The sequence below is a fragment of the Gallus gallus genome, chromosome 16, assembly GCF_016699485.2.
Source record: "Gallus gallus isolate bGalGal1 chromosome 16, bGalGal1.mat.broiler.GRCg7b, whole genome shotgun sequence".
In the NCBI taxonomy this organism is placed as follows: Eukaryota; Metazoa; Chordata; class Aves; order Galliformes; family Phasianidae; genus Gallus; species Gallus gallus.
Window position 1 is genome coordinate 1642265 of NC_052547.1, and position 20208 is coordinate 1662472.

The 20208-nt window shown below is 47.0% G+C and overlaps 4 protein-coding genes across 4 annotated transcripts in view; 2 read left to right on the top strand and 2 right to left on the bottom strand.

Moving 5' to 3' along the window:
• Window positions 1–20208, bottom strand: part of MHCY15 (major histocompatibility complex Y, class I heavy chain 15) — a 295994-nt gene that overhangs the window by 207667 nt on the left and 68119 nt on the right.
• Window positions 1–20208, bottom strand: part of MHCY4 (major histocompatibility complex Y, class I heavy chain 4) — a 311182-nt gene that overhangs the window by 174699 nt on the left and 116275 nt on the right. The window lies entirely within an intron of this gene.
• The window catches only part of LOC124417249 (C-type lectin domain family 2 member I-like), a 246597-nt gene that overhangs the window by 162977 nt on the left and 63412 nt on the right, over window positions 1–20208 (top strand). The gene's annotated exons all lie outside the window — the stretch shown is intronic.
• LOC121106921 (zinc finger protein OZF-like) lies at window positions 13590–20126 on the top strand. The gene is made up of 4 exons (XM_040648720.2): window positions 13590–13973; window positions 15402–15492; window positions 16433–16531; window positions 16637–20126. The coding sequence occupies exon 4, from the start codon at window positions 16648–16650 to the stop codon at window positions 18064–18066; it is 1419 nt and encodes a 472-aa protein (XP_040504654.1). The 5' UTR covers window positions 13590–13973; window positions 15402–15492; window positions 16433–16531; window positions 16637–16647; the 3' UTR covers window positions 18067–20126.

The following is a 20208-nucleotide window of genomic DNA, read 5'->3' on the forward strand; positions in this document are numbered from 1 at the left end:
CACTCGTCTAGTTTGTCTACCTGGCATGGTTGTGAGCAGATGATATAAAGGTCAAGCTGACGTGGCAGTTCGGGGGATGTGTTCTCATGCAGGCACCTATCTGCTTTGGCTAGAGCAGATCACATGCTCTAATATCTCAAACTCACTGTTTTCCCTTAACTCTGCAATTCCACTATTCATACCCTCAATTACACTTCCATGTACCATTAACAATTGCACTTCCATATACCATTAACAATTACACTCCCATATAGCATTAAAATAGCTTGTCCCACTCCCTTGAAAACCCACAAATCAAATACAGTTCTTTAGTTTCCAGAAATACCCAGTACTTGGTCTCATGATAAGGACACTCAAACAGAAAACTGATCCCATTGCTTCATTTATGTTCCCAGTTTCTTTTTCAATATCCCCCCTGGCTCACCAGCAACCTCTCTCCTGTGAACCAAAATACAACCCAGGGGATCTTTTCGGTATCTCTTTAGACATCCCTTGTCCCATAACAGCTTCTTAGCTAACACTTTCACTGCATAAACATGTGGTGACTACAGCCAGTACAATTTACCATTTGAATCCTTCTCTCCTCCTCCCTCCAGGTCCCAGCCTTCCCTCTGTGTTGTTTCCCACTGTTGCATAGCTGCCCACCTAATCACATCTCTTTCTTCTCCAGTAAACAACATACTCATGATAGACATAATTCCCATCCATGAGTAGAAATTAGGCCCTAGAAATGGATCTAATTACTACCCTTAAGGGATCCTCAATTAAGGAATTCATTTCTTTCTTGAAATTCCTAGCCTTTCTGCTAGTAAAAAGGGGGAGGGCATTAACATCCTGCGTAAATTGTTCCAATTCCCTCAGTAATTCAGAATGTGTACTCTCTCTAGGACCCTGCATGGGATCAGCAGCACGGCCACTCCCAGCCTTTGCAGAGATTGTTGCGGCTTGAATTCTTTCAAACTTTAAGGATGGGGGAGGGGGGGAAAGGCAAGTTATCTAAGTGATTCAATTTACGATCTTCCCGCTTCTCTCCTTTTTATTTTCAACTTTGACTCCTTGTGAGGATCTGTTTTACTTCCTGCATCCATTCCTACATACTGATGTGTCCAAGAAACAAAGACTGTCTCCCAATGATACAGCTGTTATGCACCAAAAGTGACATCAGAGACGTGTACAGAGAGATGGGAGAGTGAAACCATCCTCAGCCGTGGGTGCATCCAGAAGTGACATCAGACAGAAAGCAGGGAACACCACACTGAGATTCCGTGGCTCTTTGAGGGCATGGTGCATAAAAAGACATGGTTCTGAGAGACAACAAGGAGCTGCTGCCTAGTTTTGTGCAGACACAAGTACAGCAGCACTGGGAAGGGGCATCTGAGAGGTTCGCCCACAGCAGCACTGGCACGAGGTTGGTGGTGACGGTGTCTCTCATTGTGGGTGCGTCTTCTGCTTCCAGAGGACAAAGTGGTCAGCTCTGCTGCAGACCCAGTGTCTGTGTAGGTGGCACAGGGATGAGCTGATCCTGTCCCCTTTCAGGTACGTACATTGGCCTCCACCTCACAGCTCGAGTCTATGCTCAAGAGGGAAGAGAATGGGAAAGGTGCCCCAGTGCACTGAGAAAAGCTGGGGCTACCTCTCCTGGGGAAGGGCAGAAGGGCTCAGGGTGCAGCACTAGGGAGCTGAGCAGTCCAGGGGAAACCATGGCTGTGGCACCCGGAGAAGGTCCCCATCCCAAAGAGAGCCCGTGGGAAATCCTGGCCCAGACAGCTGGACAGACTGACCAGTTGGTGAAGGCTGTGCCATCGCTCCACATCCACTGGGTGTCCTCTTCTTCACTGTGCAGCCCAATCCAACAGTTTGCCAGGCCCTGGAAGCGCATCATGAAATCCTTTAAAAGAATCAAGTGTTGAATGTTAGGAGGTTTTAGCATTATTCCCACCCATACTGCTTGGAAACGTTCTGCATATGTAGTACAAGTTATGTATATAAACTGAAGATCTTTTGTGTAAGTTATGTAAGAATGTCTGCTTCCTATCACTGCAACTTGAGCCTTAGAGAGTTTCCTGATCAACCGTCTTATGGTATCACATGGATGTTAGGAGAGCTTAATAAGCTTGCTCAATCATCTTTACCCCCAAAAGAGACAGAGGAGAGTCTTCTGCTTTCTGTTTTAGAATAAAGGGAGAGTCCACTGAGGCATACCCCTGTAGGGTCTGTCAAAGTACACGGGGATACAGCCCCTCTTTTATCTGTGTTCCCCAATGCTGGTGAGCTCTTCCCCATTTCCCCATTGGTGTGAAGCCGAGAAAACCAACAAATTAGCTTGACACAACAATGAGTTATGTCAGGCAGGTATTCCCTTCACTACAGTGCTGGGTGCATGGAGGATCACTCCCACCAAACACGCACACCAAGAGAAGCAGCAACTACATATTTAAAGGCACAGTGTATATGTATTCATTACATTCCAAGGACATAGGCAATGGACAGAAATTCCAAGAAATGATTAACATCTCTGGTGGTCATGTGATTCATCCTTGCTGTAAATTTCCAACTCTTCTAAGGGGTGTAGCTTCAACCAGTTCTCATGGGTATTGCATTATGCTGAGGCATCTGTTTTGTCTGTCCTATCTTCAATAATAGGATATCTATCCTACTTTCTTATCATTATTTAATAGTGAGCTTCCATGGAGTATGTACTCTAGTCTTGGGCTTGCATGTGTACATCACCTGTCCTTCAGCTTAAGTTCGCTCAAGTTATGTGAAAAGAGCTGTTTTCACAATATAGAAAAGCTGTTCTCATGATTCAATCCCCCCTTTTCTATGTGCAAGGGAAATTCTTTTGCCTAGAACACACTGTTATCCATCAATGTCTTCCTAAAGTATTTTCCCTTTTCCACCTGGAGGTTCGCATGATATCTCTTCCAGGTGATGTAATAATCTAGACCTTTTCAACAACACCAGAGAGAGCACTGCACACATATACAGGTTAACACTATGAGTATAATTAGTACAAATAACACTGCAACCAGTTGCTTTAGCCAGGCAAAGTTAGGGAGCCAGTTAGTGAGCTTATTCCATATGTTCGTAAATCCAAATGAAGTGTCATCTAAGGAGACTTGGTGTAGCACTTTGACTTGTTCCCAAATTGCCTGCAGATAAGTTTCTACCCATTGATTTTGGTCCACATAAGCACAACAACTCTGGTTAATTATTATACAAACTCCTCCTTCCTTTGCTGTAAGGAGATCTAGAGCCATTCTATTCTGTAAGACTACTTTACTCAGAGAATAAATCACTGTTTGCCAACCCTGGATGGCATCCAAAGTTAAGTTCTCAATTCTCTCCATAGTGGCTAATGCATTAGCTATTGCTTTTTCCAGTTCACTGACTCTTAGTGCTGGAATTAGCCACCAAACAAAGCTATGGAATCCTGAAGGTCTATGGACTTGGATTATTCCAAGTGGAATCATATAGTGGATTATTCCCTCTTTTAATTTGTAGCGATGTGGTTCTTAAGACCCCTCATGAGGGCTCTGTTCTAGTACACATACTTGTCTGAGACATCAGATAACCCACCATGCATGTCCCAGTCCAATTCAGTGGGGGTTATTTTACATGCATATCCGTCTCTACACAGCCACCAATATCCAAAAGGAAACTTATATGGTTTTTGCATGTGCTTCATCAGTGCAGTCCCCATTCCCACTATAGCTAGTATGTCTTTATCCCTGAACCATGCTGTAGTGCTATTGGTCCTACAATCACATTTGCTACATTCCTGCCATCTGGCCATGTCATTTTCTCCAGTTGTCATCCCAGGATTGCCATATTCCCAGCTATACCCTAAGCCTGACAGATTCCTCCATCCAACATTAATAGGGTTTGCACTGTCATTATTCCTGTCTATAAAAATGGGCCAGGTATTATTAATGACTAATAGGTAAAATTTTGGACCTAATTTATGCTGATTTTCTTCCCCATGTTTACAATTTCCTCCATCTTTTGCCATCTGATTTATTAGCCAATCTGGTATTGTTCAATTTATACTGCAACTACTCCGTAAACTGGCACCCTTCCTTCCCCTCTGGAGAGGGCTGAACATACCCAACAATCTGAAACATTCAAAGCTTGAGTAAAGTTTTCAGTTAACATTATCTATATATATTCTGGCCAATCTAAAGCAAACATCACAAGTATACAAGATAGACAAAAACTAACTGTTCTGTTTTCTTATCGTAAGTTTCAAAGGTCCCTTCTGGGTAGAGGTCCACTGGGTGCTTGAAGCCTTCTTGATCCTGGAGTAGTGGATCCACAAACGTACCTCCCTGGTCTTCACTGCAGTATGGGTGGTGACTAAAATTTGGTAAGGTCCTTTCCATTTCTCTTCCAGTGGATCACCTGAAAAACTTTTGATGTATACCCAATCCCCCATATTAGTAGAATAGATTGGATGATCTAATCCCTTGCCTCAAGTAGATAACACTCTTTTATTTATTTTCTGTAACTGGTGTCCCAAGACTTGTGCATATTGTCTTATTTCACCCTATCCTAGTTGCTTTAGATCCCCCTGTTCAGTTATTTTTTAGGGCCTACCATATAGGATTTTGAAAGGGCTTAATCCTTCCTTACTCCAAGATTTGACTCTTGGAGTAAGAGTCAAATCTATCCATAGGAGAGCCATAGGAAGAGCTTGGTACCAGTGGAGACTAGTCTCTTAACATATTTTGGCTATCTGTTGCTTAAGTAGATGGTACATCTTTTCAACCTGACTGCTTCCTTGGGGCCTATAATGGGTGTGCAGTTGCCAATCAATTCCCAGGAGTTTGCTAATCTGTTGTACTACCTTTTCCCCCCCAAAAAATGTGTGCCCCTATCTGATGATATCACATCAGGCACCCCAAGCCTAGGTATTATTTCATTCAATAATACCTCTGTAACTTCTCTTGCTTTATTTGTTCTTTGAGGAAAAACCTTGGGCCACCCAGAAAAAAATATCTGTTAAAATCAACAAGAATTGATACCCCAATCAGGGAAGTTCTGAAAAATCTATCTGCCATTGTTGACCAGGTAAATTTCTTTTTCCTATGGTTCCTAATTGCAGCTTAGTTACTATATTTGGATTGTTTTTTAAATGTACTTCACACTGTCTTGTTACTTAGCTGGCGACAGTGTACAAGTTTCGGCAAACCATTTTCTCCATTAAGTATTTATGAAAAGGTTCTATTCCTCAGTGAGCTGCATTATGCTCCTGTTTTATAATGAGCCATGCAAGCTGATACAGAATTATCAGCTTTCCATCTGGTGTGTAAAACCAACCCTCATTTTCTTTTTCCTCTAGATCTTGTACCAACTTATGATCTTCCTATGAATACACAGGTTTTACCTCATTTAATAGGCTACTTGCTCTCTTTTGTGGAACTAGAGATAGTTCTAATGCTATTTGTTCTGCCGTCCTTTTTGCCGCTTGATCTGCCAAATTATTTCCCCGTTCTTGTGAGGTGTTACCTTTCTGATGACTTATGCAGTGCATTATTGTGATTTTTTGTGGTTTCTTGACTGCTTCTAACAACTTCAGAATCTCAGGAACATGTTTGATTCCTTTCTCTTGAGTTGTTAACAGCCCTCTATCTTTCCATATATTCCCATGAGCGTGTAAAATGCCAAAGGCATTCTTAGAATCAATCCAGATATCAGCTCTTTTACCTTTAGCCAGCTCAAGGTCTCTCGTCAAAGCAATAATTTCTGCCTTCTGTGCTGATGTCCCAGTCAGTAAAAGGTGCGCTTCTGTTATGTCCTGATGAGTGGTAAAAGCATACCCGACTTTGTGCTGACCTTGACATATAAAGCTGCTCCCATCCACAAACCAGGTCACTTCTGTGTCTTCCAAGGGCTGGCCTTTTAGGTTCTGGTGGTTGAAGTATACTTCTTCAGTTGTCTGCAGACAATCTCACACTATGGGTTCAGTTGTATTGCCACTGAGGAAGGAAGCTGGATTTACAGTGTTAGCTGTCATTATCATTACATTATCCTGTTCAACCAGGATTGCCTGATATTTTAGGAATCAGGAGGATGACAGCCAACAGTGCCTTTTTTTTTTTTCCCCCTAAAACTGTGGTAACTGTATGTAATACAAATACAGTTATTCTTTGCCCCATAGTAAATTTCCATTCTTCTTGTACATTTAGGATTACTGCTGCTACTGCTCTCAAGCAGGCAGGCCAGCCCTAGCTTACCTCATCCAGTTGTTTAGGGAAATAAGCTACTGCCCTTCTGTATGGCCCTAGTTCCTGCACCAGGACTCCCATAGCTATTCCTTGTTTTTCATGTGAAAATAAAAGAAATGGCCTGATCACATCTGGGAGTCCCAGGGCCAGGGCCTCCATCAGTCTCTGCTTTAATTCCCAGAATGCCCTTTTAGCTTCTCCATTCCAAGTTAATTTTGCTGTATTTTCCTTCAGCAGCTAGTATAACAGTTTGACTAATAGCCCATAATTATGAATCCATAATTGGCACCATCCTGTCATTCCTAAGAAAGTCCGCAAGTCCTTTGCTGTGATGGGCTTGGGAGTTCTACATATTGCTTGCTTTCTCTCTTTTCCTAGTTCATGCTGTCCTCCTGACAGTGCGAAACCTAAACAGGTTACTTGGGTCTGTACTATTTGGGCCTTCTGCTGAGATACTCTGTATCCCCTTAGCCCCAGGAAGTTGAGTAGGCTTACTGTCCATTGATAGCATTCCTCTTTATTCTCCATTGCAATCAGGAGACCAACTACATACTGGAGCAGAATTCTGTTGCTAGAGGGAGGGTCCAACTCCTCCAATTCCTTGGCTAGCTTGATTTCCAAAAACTGTGGGGATGTTCTTAAATCCCTGGGGTAACACTGTCCAGGTTAACTGAATTCTTCTTCCCAAATCTGGGAAGAACTGTTTTCACAATACAGAAAAGCTGTTCTCATGATTCAGGTGGAAGTATTTGGGGTTCACATTCTTCAGCCATCCTCCCTGTAGGTACCTCTCTTCATTTTCTTTGTTAATACATACTTCGAAATCTGGGTTCAGAGTTTGTTGTTTTGCCAACTAGAACTATATTTCAATCCTGTAAAGTCTATCTCTCTTTGTTCTGCCCAGCAAATCAGATATACATGCAGGTGATAAGCTAGCATGCCCTGCCATATCCTCGCAAGAAAAGTTTGTTTAACCAGATCTCTGTGACCAAAATTCTTCTTCTCAGCTTTTTCTTTATGTTGTTTTACAGGGACCCCCTGTCCTTCTTTTGTTCTTCCTATATTTTATTTTGCAAGAACACTTGATTCCTGTTTATCTATTATATATATTATTATATATAATGCTATTATATACTATATAATATATAATTATTCTAGATATGTCCCCAAATTACATACAGAATAAATAACTTATCATTGACTTGGCTGAGTGGCTTACAGTGAAGTTTCACAGTGATATCCGCTTTATTATTAATCCATTCCCAGAGGCTCTCAGCCACATTATTGCCAAAAGCAAGCTCCATGCATTCCAGCCCAACATTACCTACAGCAACACCATCCCATCTCACCTGCCCTGCCTATCTGTCCTGGAGAGCCCAAAGCTATCCAGTACACATATGATAGAACACTTCACATCACACTTCACTTAGGTAGTTGATGTTGTCGCTCCAGGACCAAGCTAAAGATTCTCTTGCTTAAGATTCTCAAGCACTTCTTGCTTACACATCCTAATGTGAGTATTGCTATAGAGACGTTTACAGTCTGCTCCAATGTGCCCAACTCCAGGTGGAGCAGATCCAAGTGCCTCATCAGCATGCCATGCCTCCGAATTTGGATGGATGCCAAGACCAAAAAGAAATGAAGATGGAGACCTGGAAAGCTGCTTGTTCACTGTTGAACTCTGTCTGTGAGGCTGCACCAGCTCTGGGCTGTGCAGAGCTCGCGTGTTACACAGAGGGCATACATTTCTGCTGGGTGAATACAACTGCTGGTTGAACTGGCTGAGTGACAAAGCCCTCCCTGCACACCCTCCCGTGCAAGTTTGCGTTAGGAAGGGAGATGGGGCTGTGTGCCAAACTGGCCTTCCCCCAGAAGCATGCAGGGACCTGGAGTCAGACCTTCTTGCACCTTTCCCTGTCCTACCACGCTTCATAGGAAAGTAGGGCCAGAACACAGTGAAAACAAAAGCTCCAGGACAACTCAGCTAGTTTACTCTCCTTCCTCACTTTTCCCCTTTTACACCCCACAGAAAGGCCATTAGCCACACAAGGGATGCAATGATCAGGTGTATGAGGAGCTGAGCAAACCAAGCTTAACTTCCAAGGCTGATCTCTTCCACATGACTTGTCTGATGTCTAACACAAGGATGAAGGGATTGGCTGGTTCTCTGTGAAAGCTTGCAGGTAGGATGACCTCTTCTGCTTGCAGGTCATTTTTAGTCAATCTCCAAGAGACATTCTACTGTTCTCCTGACCTTTATATCTGAATCATCAGTGGACTCCAAAATTACTGACAGGAACACATGCACACAGAACATCCCTACACAGCTGGACTTCCTTAAGAAATGGCTTCAAAAAGCTGCTTGCAGGAAGAGCAGAAGAGAAAACTGGGCATGGGGAGAGATCTTCTTCTATTAACAGGAAAAGAGACCATCAGAAGGTCCTGGATGTAAGTCCCTTTTCCAGAGAGGGTGCCAGTGATGCCACCTCTTTTCCTTACACTTCCTGTGTGGTGAGAAGTGTTGCAGGGCCTACATCTCATATGAATTAGCCAATATCTAATGATGCACTTCTGGTGCCTCACAAGGTTTGAGCCATGGCAAAATCTCTTCTTGTAGGCAGCACAAGCAGAAAGGTGTTTCTGATCCCCCTGCCCACAGCCTGAGAGTTTCTGGTGGCTGTGCCACATCCCACTCTGGAGTCTCCTTTGCATGTCCTCTCAACACCCTACCCCCAGCAGGAAAAGAGCAATATACATAATTCCCATGCCAGAAAAGAAGGGGGAGCAGGAATTTACTTTGGCCCCAAACACCAAGAACAGATCTAAGTCCAAGAAGGGAACTACAGATCATCCAAAGCATGGGAAAACTTAGATATGCTCTTCTGGAGACAAAAACAGCAGCTGGCTCGCCCAAATGAGCCCAAGTAAAAATGTGAGCATTTCCTCTGAGCACTTGAGTGGGAATCATGACCCTTAAGCATATAACACATGCACCACTGCCTGCTGGACACGCAGTGCAACTCTCAAGTATCTCTGGCTGAGACACAGTTTCTTCCCAGTTAGTGCTCTCTTCCATTCCCCAGGGGTCAAAACTCAGGAGAGGAGGCTTGCTAATTCAGGGGGCTTTGAAGCAGGATTTCACGGAGGGAACTTCAAATCTCTATGTCACTGCCATTCTGTCTTGGCTTAGTGACAGCAGTAAAATGCCACCAAGCAGAAATTCTACTAGTAATGGAGTGCGGAACTGGAGAAGTCAGGAAAGCAGAATATGATTTTTATCAGTGATAACCAGAACAAGGAAGGGAACAGGAGGGGTTGGATCTGTCCTGCAACCGAGGTCGGGTATGCAAACATGGACAGGGTTTGTATTTCCCTGTTCTCTGCCATATGAACCATTCACTGCTGGGCTCACAGTGTATCTCCCAGTTAACACACGCTGGAACACATCTTCTTTACATCAAGCGCTCCCTGCTGGTTGCACCACATTAAGCCACTGCTTCACCCTCTGCTCAAGGGATTTGTAAGGTTTGTCACCACACGATGGCTGACCAGGCTGGGACTCTGGCTGAAGCTTTTCCCACATTCAAAGCACTGCAGACTTGGTCTCCTGTAAGGATGTGTAGGTCGATCACAACGCAGGAACTGCCTTTGAAGTTTCTTGCAAACTCGGGACACTTCTATGTTCTGTCTCCTCTGTGGATGTGCTTGTGGGAGTTGAGATTAGAAATGCTTGTAAAGCCCTTCCCACACTCAGAACACTTAAAGGGTCTCTCTCCATGTGTGGATGCACTGGTGGTGGAACACTGTCGGTTCCCACATCCAGGGCACTTGTAAGGTTTGTATCCTTTATGGCTCCAGGCCCCCTTGGACATCTCTTCTGATTTTCCCCACCGAAGCACTATCCCACTGCCATTCAGACACATCACACTTATGCAGAACCTCCCTTATGATTGTGATCCCATCACCTGCTGGATTCCAGAGGTAATCCAGAAATAACACATTGTGCCAAAATACTGTCCAGTCAGAAATGGCTTTTTCCAGCCTCAACCTCCTCCTCTCCCCCACCAGCTCACCTGGGCTGAGGTTTCCTGCCATGTCCTCTAGGCTATGCACTTTTAGGGTCCAAGGGTCTTCCCCACCTTCATGCACGGAGATCACCATGTGTTTGGAGGCTGGAAGTGGAGATAATTAAATGATAGACACAGAGGAGATGAGAGCAATCCAGTACATGTAACAGGATATTGGCAGGAAGGTTCAACCTCTATTGCCATCCCATCAATATCTGCCTCTATGTTGTGAGCCAACAGAGGCATTACTTTCAGATCAGTTTTTGTATGTCATATAGTGTGTTTATCTAAGGTTTATCTAAGCCACAACAGTTTTTTTTTGTTTTTTGTTTTTTTTTTATTAAAATGTTTGTAAAAAGAGAGAGTAACAAAAACAAAAATCTTTTGGAATATTTGACCTTATTTTCATGAAACTTGTGCACTACAGCTCTACTCATGGAGGTGGCTGCACTTCTCAGTGAGTTCTTAAGGTCCTCGTCAGAGATCATTGATGAAATTTTATTCTTCTTGTGCTTCATCCTTGAAAATATTTGTTCAAAATTGTACGTACCACCAAAACATGACACCATGCGTTAGGTGAAATTGCAAAGTGAGGGATATTTCTCTCTAGCAGGAGAGGTGTTACCAAAGTCTGGTAAAGAGACGTGACCAATTTTTTTAGTTGGATGTCTGGTTGCAACTCTGTATGCTCCATTTGGAAATTTGCAGGTCATGTATCTATGAAACAGGAGTCACACTTGCCTGACATAAGGTGAGTTAGCACGGTACTGCAGCCTTCCTCTGTCCCGGTTTCAACTCAGACAGTGCCAGTTGCACACCACTGTGTGGTTGTCGTGAGAGATGGATGCATGCCTGGGGCTGGGCCAGGCTGCTCAGTGGATAGGACATGTCTGCCCTTCGGTTTACCGATCCTCAGGCTACTATTTGGAGGCGAGTTCATTCTCGTTGAGTTAATCAATAGTTACTCATATTAATGGGGACGGCCAGCAGGTACTGTGTCCCCTGTATGGCTGTGATGATATACATTACAGGAGGAGACAAAGAAGCGCTGTGCAAAGACAAACAAGGTCATTCAGCTGCTACACAACTGCAACAGACCACTGCACAAAGTCATCCCATCACAGTGTTACAGCCCTCCTGAGCCCAGAACTTGTCTTCCCTCATGGCCATGCAGTGGGTGACTGCTAGTAGCGTGGGAGTCTGCCTTCAGTTGACTCCAGTGCTCTGTGTCTCCCAGAGCTCACACTTCTCTGGCATTGATGTCCTCTCCAAACAGTGCTGTTGGCATTGTGTCACCTCCAGGGCTGCTGCTCCTGGCACACTCTGGGACAGAGCTTGGCCCAGTTGGCAGCGCTGCACAGAGACAGAGCCATTGGTGCCATTTCCAGGAGAGAGCCTACTCTTCCCTGCTGAGCATGTGAGGCCAAGCAGGGCTGAGCACTTAACCCTTTCCTCACACTGTGGCACTCTCTGGGCGAGCAAACAGAGAAGGCAGAGTTCCAACTGGAGCTGACCGCTTCCATCCCCATGCTACAGCTTCCCCACATACTCGGCTTTGGGTCTCTGCTTTAAAACAGAAAGGTGATCTCTGTACACTGCCCATGCTCAGCCACACTACACCCCCATAGCCAGCAGGTCAAGCAAGATGATCCACCTCTTCTACTCTGCCCTGGTGAGGCCACATTTAGAATACTGTGTCCCGTTCTGGGCTCCCCAGTTAAAAAAGACAGGAATCTCCCAGAAGGTGTTCAGTGGAAGGCCACAAAGATGTCTGTGGACCCTTGGGAGATCTGCTGTTAATCAGCGTGTGATGCAGGAATTAAAATGTAGACTCAGAATTCACCAACAAGATTGTGAGTTGTTAATTAGATCCTCAGAGGAAGAAGGTGAAGAAGCTGAAGGTGAAGGCATCCCTGGGCAATGAGGGTCCAGGGACTTTGCAGCAGCTGCAGTCTGAGCCGCACTGAAGGCGTTCTGCTGCTGGATGTTGATTTGAAGTAAATACATAATACATTTCAGTGGCATATTTTTTAAAATATAGCTGTTGAATTGTATTATGTGATTAGCTCTTGCTTGCAAAACTGTAATAGCTTTTAGATATTGTAAATAGTAGATGTAGCATTATAGACTAGAAAGCATGTTATAAGGCTATTCTGTTTTACAGCAAAAGAAACACAATAAGGAAATGATGCAAATAGACTTATCAGACATCTAAAGAAGCCTCCTCATCTTCCAAAACCCCGGTATATATCCTTAAGAGACACATTGCCAAACTTATCCCTGTCCATGGATAAGCAGATGTTCAGAAATAATGGTTGAGTGCTGAGTGAGCAAATATTTCAATTTTGATCATAGAATCATAGAATTGATACCTATAAGTTACTTATAATAGGCAATCTCCTGCTGAGCATTCGACAATGAAGAGAGTTCATCCAGAGGGTGAGTGGAGAAGAGCATTGGAAGAAGGAAAAGGCTGTCAACTGGACAGTCATGATAGTAAATGGACGGTAGATGGCAGAAAAGACTATGGAATAGAAGACCGGAAAATCTCATAAATCGGCACATGAGATGAGTGCTTATATGTTAATTATTTCGAGGGTAACCGATGAATATGTACTATCTGTGGAAATGCCACGGACTCTGAATCATGCCTCTTTAAAGTGCTTAAGGTGGAATTATCCCAGGTGCTTCCTGGTGCTGCTAATAAAGAATACCTGACTGAACAGCAACAAAACTTTGCCGTTAAGTTTATATGCATCAGTTTCTTCAAATCAATGTTACGGGTGATATCTCAGTTCTGGTTTCACTTTTGGATTGCGCACAGTGTCCTCGCCCCTGGCGAGCCAACACCTACTCTTTGATAATGCCGATGGGCAGAACCCCACTGCCTGCAGGAGGCTGATCCAAAATGAGTGTTCCCTGAGCCAGGGGATGAGAAGGAGGGGAAGGAAGTGGGGTGAGGCGTGAGCGGCCGCTTCCCTGTGCAGCTGTGTGCGCTGGCTGGAGTCAGAGAATCAGAGGGCGAATGACAGAATCCGGAATCATAGACTGATCTCAGAATCACGGAGTCAGCACAGACACGTCCGTGCCGGAACCGTGGAACTGCGGAATCCCCACAGCTTCTGGCGGAGGCACACGGGGAACGAATGGCCTCGGCCTGACCCACAGCGGGTTTCAACGCACATCCCATCGGGATCTGCTCCAGCCCCGGCTCCAGGCCCCGCCCCTCCGCGGGGCCCGTTGCTCGGCGCTGGGGAAGCTCCGGGTGGCCCCGCTGGCTGCCGCTTCCCGCTCCGCCCCGAGGAGCCGCGCTCCGTGCGCTGAGGCCGCGTGGGCCGCGATCGGAGCGCGGCGGGGAAGCGGCCCGGGGCCGGGGCCTGGGACTCGGGCCTGCGGCCTCCCCTCGCCGTGCAGAGCGGCTCTTCTCTCGGGGTCCCGGTTCGGGACCGGCAGAGCGGCCATCTCTTCGGCGGGACGGGAAGGTGCCGGGACCGCGCTGTGGTGGGAGCAGTGCAAGAGGTGATCCCAAACCCGATGGCCGAGCGCGTTCCTTTTGGCCGAACGGCGGATCCGCGTCTGTTCTGTATCCGTGGGACAAGAAGATGGCTGGGTCGACCTTCCGAGGACTGTGAGGGGTGTTTGTTTCTTTAGGACAAGTTCCCTTCACTGGAAGCTTACGGTAGGTCGGTGCGATTTCATATATTTGGGAGTGAGTCGGTTGGTCATATTGGAGCGTGTGTGTGGCATAAACGGTTGTGAGTCACAGACAGCAGTTATTCTTTTCCAAATCCACGGTCACTTCAGAAATCCCACCCCACGTGCCACAGCAGAAACGGGGTATTGTGGCACATCAGTGACTTTTGGCATTAAACGTGTGTAGGTGCTCTGTAAAATGCACGCACTGCAGCCTTCCTTGTTTCTGTGGGGGCTGGGATTAACAACCAAACCGAAGGAATGAGCACCCAAGTCATCTGTTCCAAGTGCTAAAAGCCCTGCATGATTGCTGCAGAGTGAGTGCCTGACGTGCATGTCTTGCCAGAGGGAGGGGAATCGGCATTGGCAATTTGGAGCACAGCGTTTTGCTCTGTTTCCGTTGGTGATCTTAACTCTGTGCTGTCTGAGTTGCACGCTCAGCTTTCCAAAAGCCAGTCAGGTTTAGATTAAACTTTGTGCTCCTTCGTTTCTTGAGAAGAATTTGCCAACGGGCCTTAAAGTCCCACTGGAATTAGCGTGTTTATATGGGCTGTCATTGTTCACTTACTGATACTACTTTTCCTTCGAAGGGCAGTCCCAATGCCTTGCAGGCACTGTTTGTTCTTCCTTCAGGCCTTACCATCCCCCTGGGAGCTGAAGGAACTGGGAGTATGTTTTCCTTTCCTTGCTGGCGCTGACTGTGGAGGGTCTGAAATACTCTTTTTTCCTTGACTGTTATCTCGTTTCTGGTGTGCTGCAGTTACACTGAAGACAATATCAGTGGGCTGATTACGAATTGTGACGCTAGGATTGCCAAGGACTAATGAGTTTCTTTCCATGATGCATTACTCCAGCTTCAGAAATCTGTTTACAATTTTTTAAAGTTATTTTCTTTAATTTCTGCTCCCCATTTCAGTTTGTTTCTGTTGTCCCTTGCTTCATGTGTAACGTCCAATCTCGCCATTCTGCATAGAACACCGTTCCACGTTTTCATCCTTTTACAGCCCCTAATGATCTCTTGTTTCTCAGTTGTAACAATTGTCTCGAGTCCATTCATGTAAGAGTTTGAGACTGAATTCAGTCCACAACTCTTCAAATCAGTTGGTATAGGGATACCCTAGTTGCCATTGTGCAGACTTCACCAATTTCTAATGGATGCATCCCACTACAATATGTACTTTTGGGGGAGAAGCCGGAATATATGGATTGATGTAATGTAGAGAGGCTTTAGTGACGTGTAACAGTAGTAACAGTGACGTGATAAGATTGGAGATGGGTGCATTGCTGCTGGTCTGAGTCCCAGGTGGCTTTTACCCACGTGCAATGCCCTGCAGATGGGCTGGGGAGGGCTATTCTTGGACAGGGACTGCTGCGCTCGCTCACACCTCCCCTGCCATTTTTCTTGTCCCAGCAGGCTCTAGTGAAACTTGTGCCTTTCACCTGTGATCATCCCTGACATATTACCTGCAGGAGAGCAAGAAATGGCCGCAGTACATCCATCTCAGGTAGGGGCATGGGGAAGCAGGCAGGAGAGGCCATGGGGTGAGGGATGTGAAATGCATGGGGAGAGGGTTGTGCCTTCAGCCAGTATTTATGTGCTGGGGACAGAGAAGCTGCTGGGACTGCGGTTTCTCTCCTCTGTGAGCTGCTTCTATGGGCTGTGGCCATTCTCAGCAAGGAGCCTCTTTGCTTGCAGGAGCCCATGAGCTTTGCAGATGTGGCCTGTGTATTTCAGCAGGGAGGAGTGGGCGCTGCTGGACATTGTGCAGTGAGCACTGTACTGGGACGTGATGCTGGACATCTGTGTGTTTGTGGCTTTGCTGGGTGTGGGCTTTGCTGCCTTTTGTCCTTGTTAGGGCTCCTTAGGCTGTGCAGAATAAGCCTCTGCAATCTGGGCCTAGTATAATTGCAATGTAGTTACTTATGGATTAGTACAACAGCACCACAAACGAAAGGTAGATAAGTTTTACATGAGTTTCAGAAGGGATTCGTGCGCTCAGCAGTGCAAGACCCAGAGTCACTGCTGGCAAGCGGGCGTCAGCCAGGAGGGGCTGGGTCAGCTCCTGTGAACTGCCCTTGTGTTGTTGCATTGCATTGTGCACCAGCTTCAGCAACCTGACGACTCACTGTTTTTTTATTTGCTTTTTTAATGAATTCCCATAAACCTTTAGGAAGCCTTGGGCACTGAGCAGTTTGGATAGAAAGAAAGCAACCTAATGGGAATTTTAAAGAAATTATCCCAGCGCAATTTTTGAAGATGTAAAATTCACGCTAGGATCCAAAGGAGGGCAGTCTGTACCAGGGGCAGTGTCCTTCAGGCCCTTACGGTGGTTTCAGAAGTGTGGAGGGGCAGACACATAGTGCAGTTGTTGGACAAGCAGCTGTGCCAGAATGATGGGAATGCTCTCGTGCTCACTGTTTGTATCACTGAAACGTCACTTCCAGCCTCCAAACCCGTGGTGAATTCCCTGCTTGAGGAAGGGGAAGGGTCCTGGATCCCAGGTGTGCCTGGCCTGGAGGACGTGGCGGGAGACCTCAGCCCAGGTGAGCCGGTGGGGGACAGGAGGAGGTTGGGGCTGGCAGAAGCCATCTCTGACCGGGCAGTATTTTGGCACAGTGTGTTATTTCTGGATCACCTCTGTCATCCAGCAGGTGATAGGATGACAACTACAGAGGAGGTGCTGCAGAAGTGCGATGTGACTGAATGGCAGTGGGGCAGTGCCTCGGTGGGAAAAGCCAGAAGGGATGTCCCAGGGGGCCTGGAGCAAGGAGAGCACTTGAAGAAGCATCAGGGAAACCCTCCGGGAGAGACTGTGAGGAACCCCCTGGACTTCAGCACAGGTCAAAAGCAGCCTGAAGACGCAAGGAGCAAGGAAGTGTGCCAGGAGGAAAGACAGAACCCAAGTGATGAGTGTGCGAACAGCCTTAAAAGGAATTCTGGCCTTGTTAACTGCCAGCGTACCCACATAGCAGACATACGATTTAAATGCCTTGAGTGTGAAAAGAGGAACGTAAAAAGTTGCAACTTGCTCATGCGCCAGCAGGACCACACGGGAGAGAGACCCTTTAAGTGTCCTGAGTGTGGGAAGAGCTTCAGAAGCAGTTCGAACCTCCTCCGCCACCAGCGCATCCACACGGGAGAGAGACCTTTTAAGTGCTCTGAGTGTGGGAAGAGCTTCAGAAGCAGCTCCGACCTCATTGTCCACCATCGCATCCACACGGGGGAGAGACCTTTTAAGTGTCCAGAGTGTGCAAAGAGCTTCAAAAGCAATTCTCACCTCACCTCCCACCAGCGCATCCATACAGGAGAGAGACCCTTTAAGTGCCAAGAATGTGAGAAGAGCTTCAAATGCAGTTCCCACCTCATCCACCACCAGCACGTCCACACAGGAGAGAGACCCTTTAAGTGCCCTGAGTGTGGGAAGAGCTTCAGTAGCAGTTCGAATCTCAGTGACCACCAGCGCATCCACACAGGGGAGAGACGCTTTAAGTGCCCGGAGTGTGGGAAGAGGTTCAGCAGCAGTTCCAACGTGATTATCCACCAGCGCATCCACACAGGAGAGAGACCCTTCAAGTGCCCTGAGTGCGGGAAGAGCTTCAAAAGCAGTTCCACCCTCATCAACCACCAGCGCATCCACACGGAGGAGAGACCCTTTGAGTGCTCTGAGTGTGGAAAGAGCTTCAAAAGCAGTTCTGACCTCATTGTCCACCTGCGCGTCCACACAGGATATAAACCATACAAGTGCCCAGAGTGTGGGAAGAGCTTCAAAAGAAGTTCTGAATTGAAGTGCCACCAGCGTATCCACACGGAGGAGAGACCCTTTGAGTGCTCTGAGTGTGGGAAGAGCTTCAGCAGCAGTTCCAGCTTCAGCTACCACCAGCGCGTCCACACAGGAGAGAGACCCTACCAGTGCTGTGAGTGTGGAAAGAGCTTCAAAACCTCTTCCTACCTGATTGTCCACCAGCGAATCCACACAGGAGAGAGACCCTACCAGTGCTGTGAGTGTGGGAAGAGCTTTAGCAGCAGTTCTAAACTCAATTCCCACAAGCACATCCACAGAGGAGACAGTCCACAATAGTGCCCCGAGTTGGTGCGGAGCTTCACTTTCAGTTCCTGCCTCCTTAGCTACCCGCACACCCTCGCAGGAGACAGAGCCTGCGAGTGCCCCAGAGAGCGTACTCCTTCTCCTGACGGGTAATGTGGTGCAGCCGGCAGGGAGCGCTCCCTGGAAACAAGATGTGTTCCAGCGTGTGTTAACTGGGAGCTACACTGTGAGCCCAGCAGGGAAGGGTGCGTGTGGCTGAGAGCAGGGAAATACAAACCCCGTCCGTGTTTGGGTACCCGACCTCGGTTGCAGGACAGATCCAACCCCTCCTGTTCATCTCCTTACTCTGGTTATCACTGATGAAAATTCCCTTTTGGAGAATTGCTGTTTGGTGGCATCTCACTGCTGCTACCAAGTCAAGTTACAACAGCTGTAACACAGGGTGCTGGTCACTTTTTAAGAGCCATCTCTTAAGAGCACCAGAGAAGGCATTTTCAAACAGTTGGGAGTCAGGAAGCAGGGCCGAAGTCCAGCTCATCTGAGCAGCTTTTCTACTTGTGTTTAGGTGGAAAGGAAGGTGAATGGACACTGGCAGCCAGATCAGGCCACATGGGGGAGCTACAGAAATGCTGTCTGCCATTCTGAGGGGAGCGTCGATGCTGTCAAAGCTCAGTTGAGCTGAAGCTGGCCAGTAACGTGGGGGACAACTGAAACATTTTTCGTGTGACCAGCAAAAGGAGGACCATAGATGACATCGCTTCCTTACTGGATGAGGTTGATCACCTCATAAATCGGGACATAGAACAAGCAGAGTCACACAGTGCATTATTTTTTCACGTCTGTCTTGAACACGGTAGATGGGTGGTGGGACGCCTGGAGCTCTGGGTTCAGGCCCATGAGTGCACTGATGAAAAACTCCCAGTGGGCTGTGGACGTGGGTGGGATTTGCTGCTCCAGTTGCATGCGTGTAGATCTATGGCCCATGGGGTTTATCCAGGGATCTTGGGAATTGCAAGATGTCCCAGCTGACTGGAAGCTGGCAAACATCTGAGTTTCCAGGCAGGACAAGAAGGAAGACCTTGTCAATTCCAGGCCTGCCAGTCTCCCTTTGGTGCCTGGCAAAATCACAGAGGTGGTCATTGTGAGAGTTACTGAAAAACGCTTCAAAGACAGCACAGTCGTCGTTGTCAGTACAGGTTAGGGCTGACTTTCTGGAAAGGAGCTTTGAGAAGGACCTGGATAATCCTGGGGTGCATTAAATGAGTGTGGCCATCAGGTTGAGGAAGGTGATCCTCCCCTTCTGCTCTGCCCTGGTGAGGCCACATCTGGACCACTGTGTTCAGTTCTGGGCTCCTCAGCACATGACAGGCAGGGAACTGCCGGGGAGAGACTAACAGGGGTCTGCAGAGGTGATTGAGGCCGGGAGGAACCCCGTTGCGAGGAAGAAGAGCAACAGGGTTGGGGGAATCAGACATTTCCTGGAGCGGTGAGCATGGGGTGCCCTGATACACTGTGAGATGAGGTCAGTGTGGTCATAGCCATCAGCACACCCTCCACTGCCCCATTCACTGCTCACCTTCTGTACTGCACAGGGAGTAGAAGGGCCACAGTGCCAGGCAGACGAGCCCCAACACCAAGACCGAGACCTCCCCGCCCATCAGCAGCTTTGTCTGAGTTTCAGCTGGGATTGAACTGTTTTCTTCAGTGTGTCTGGTATGACCTTATGTTTTGGTTCCAGGGGAAAAACAATGTTGCTAACGTTTGCAGTTGCTGCTCAGCAGTGCTGTCCAGAGCCAAGGCCATTTGCAGCAAAGGACCCAGGCATTTGGGACGGAAGAGAACTAGGACAGCTGACTGAAAGTGGCCAAAGGCATATTCCGTGGCATGTGACATCAAGCAGGAGGATTTTTGAAGGGGGTTGGAGTTCATTTTGCTCAGTCCCGCTGCTTGGAGGGCTAGCTGGGCGTTGCCCTGGGAGCGTTGAGCAATTGCTTTCGCATCACTTGTTAAATACATTTCTATAGAGAGATATATATTTGTCCTGATGATTATCCTTTTCCTTTCCTCTGTCTTAGTAAATATTTTTCTCTCAACCCTCTCGTTCTAGTTTGTTTTGTTTGTTATTTTCTCCTCCATCGCACTGGGTTGGGGGGAGGGGGGCGGTGAGTGAGCATC

What these genes read in the sequence shown, in the direction of transcription:
- LOC121106921 (XM_040648720.2), top strand. Translation starts at nt 16,648, where the DNA reads ATGACAACTACAGAGGAGGTGCTGCAGAAGTGCGATGTGACTGAATGG.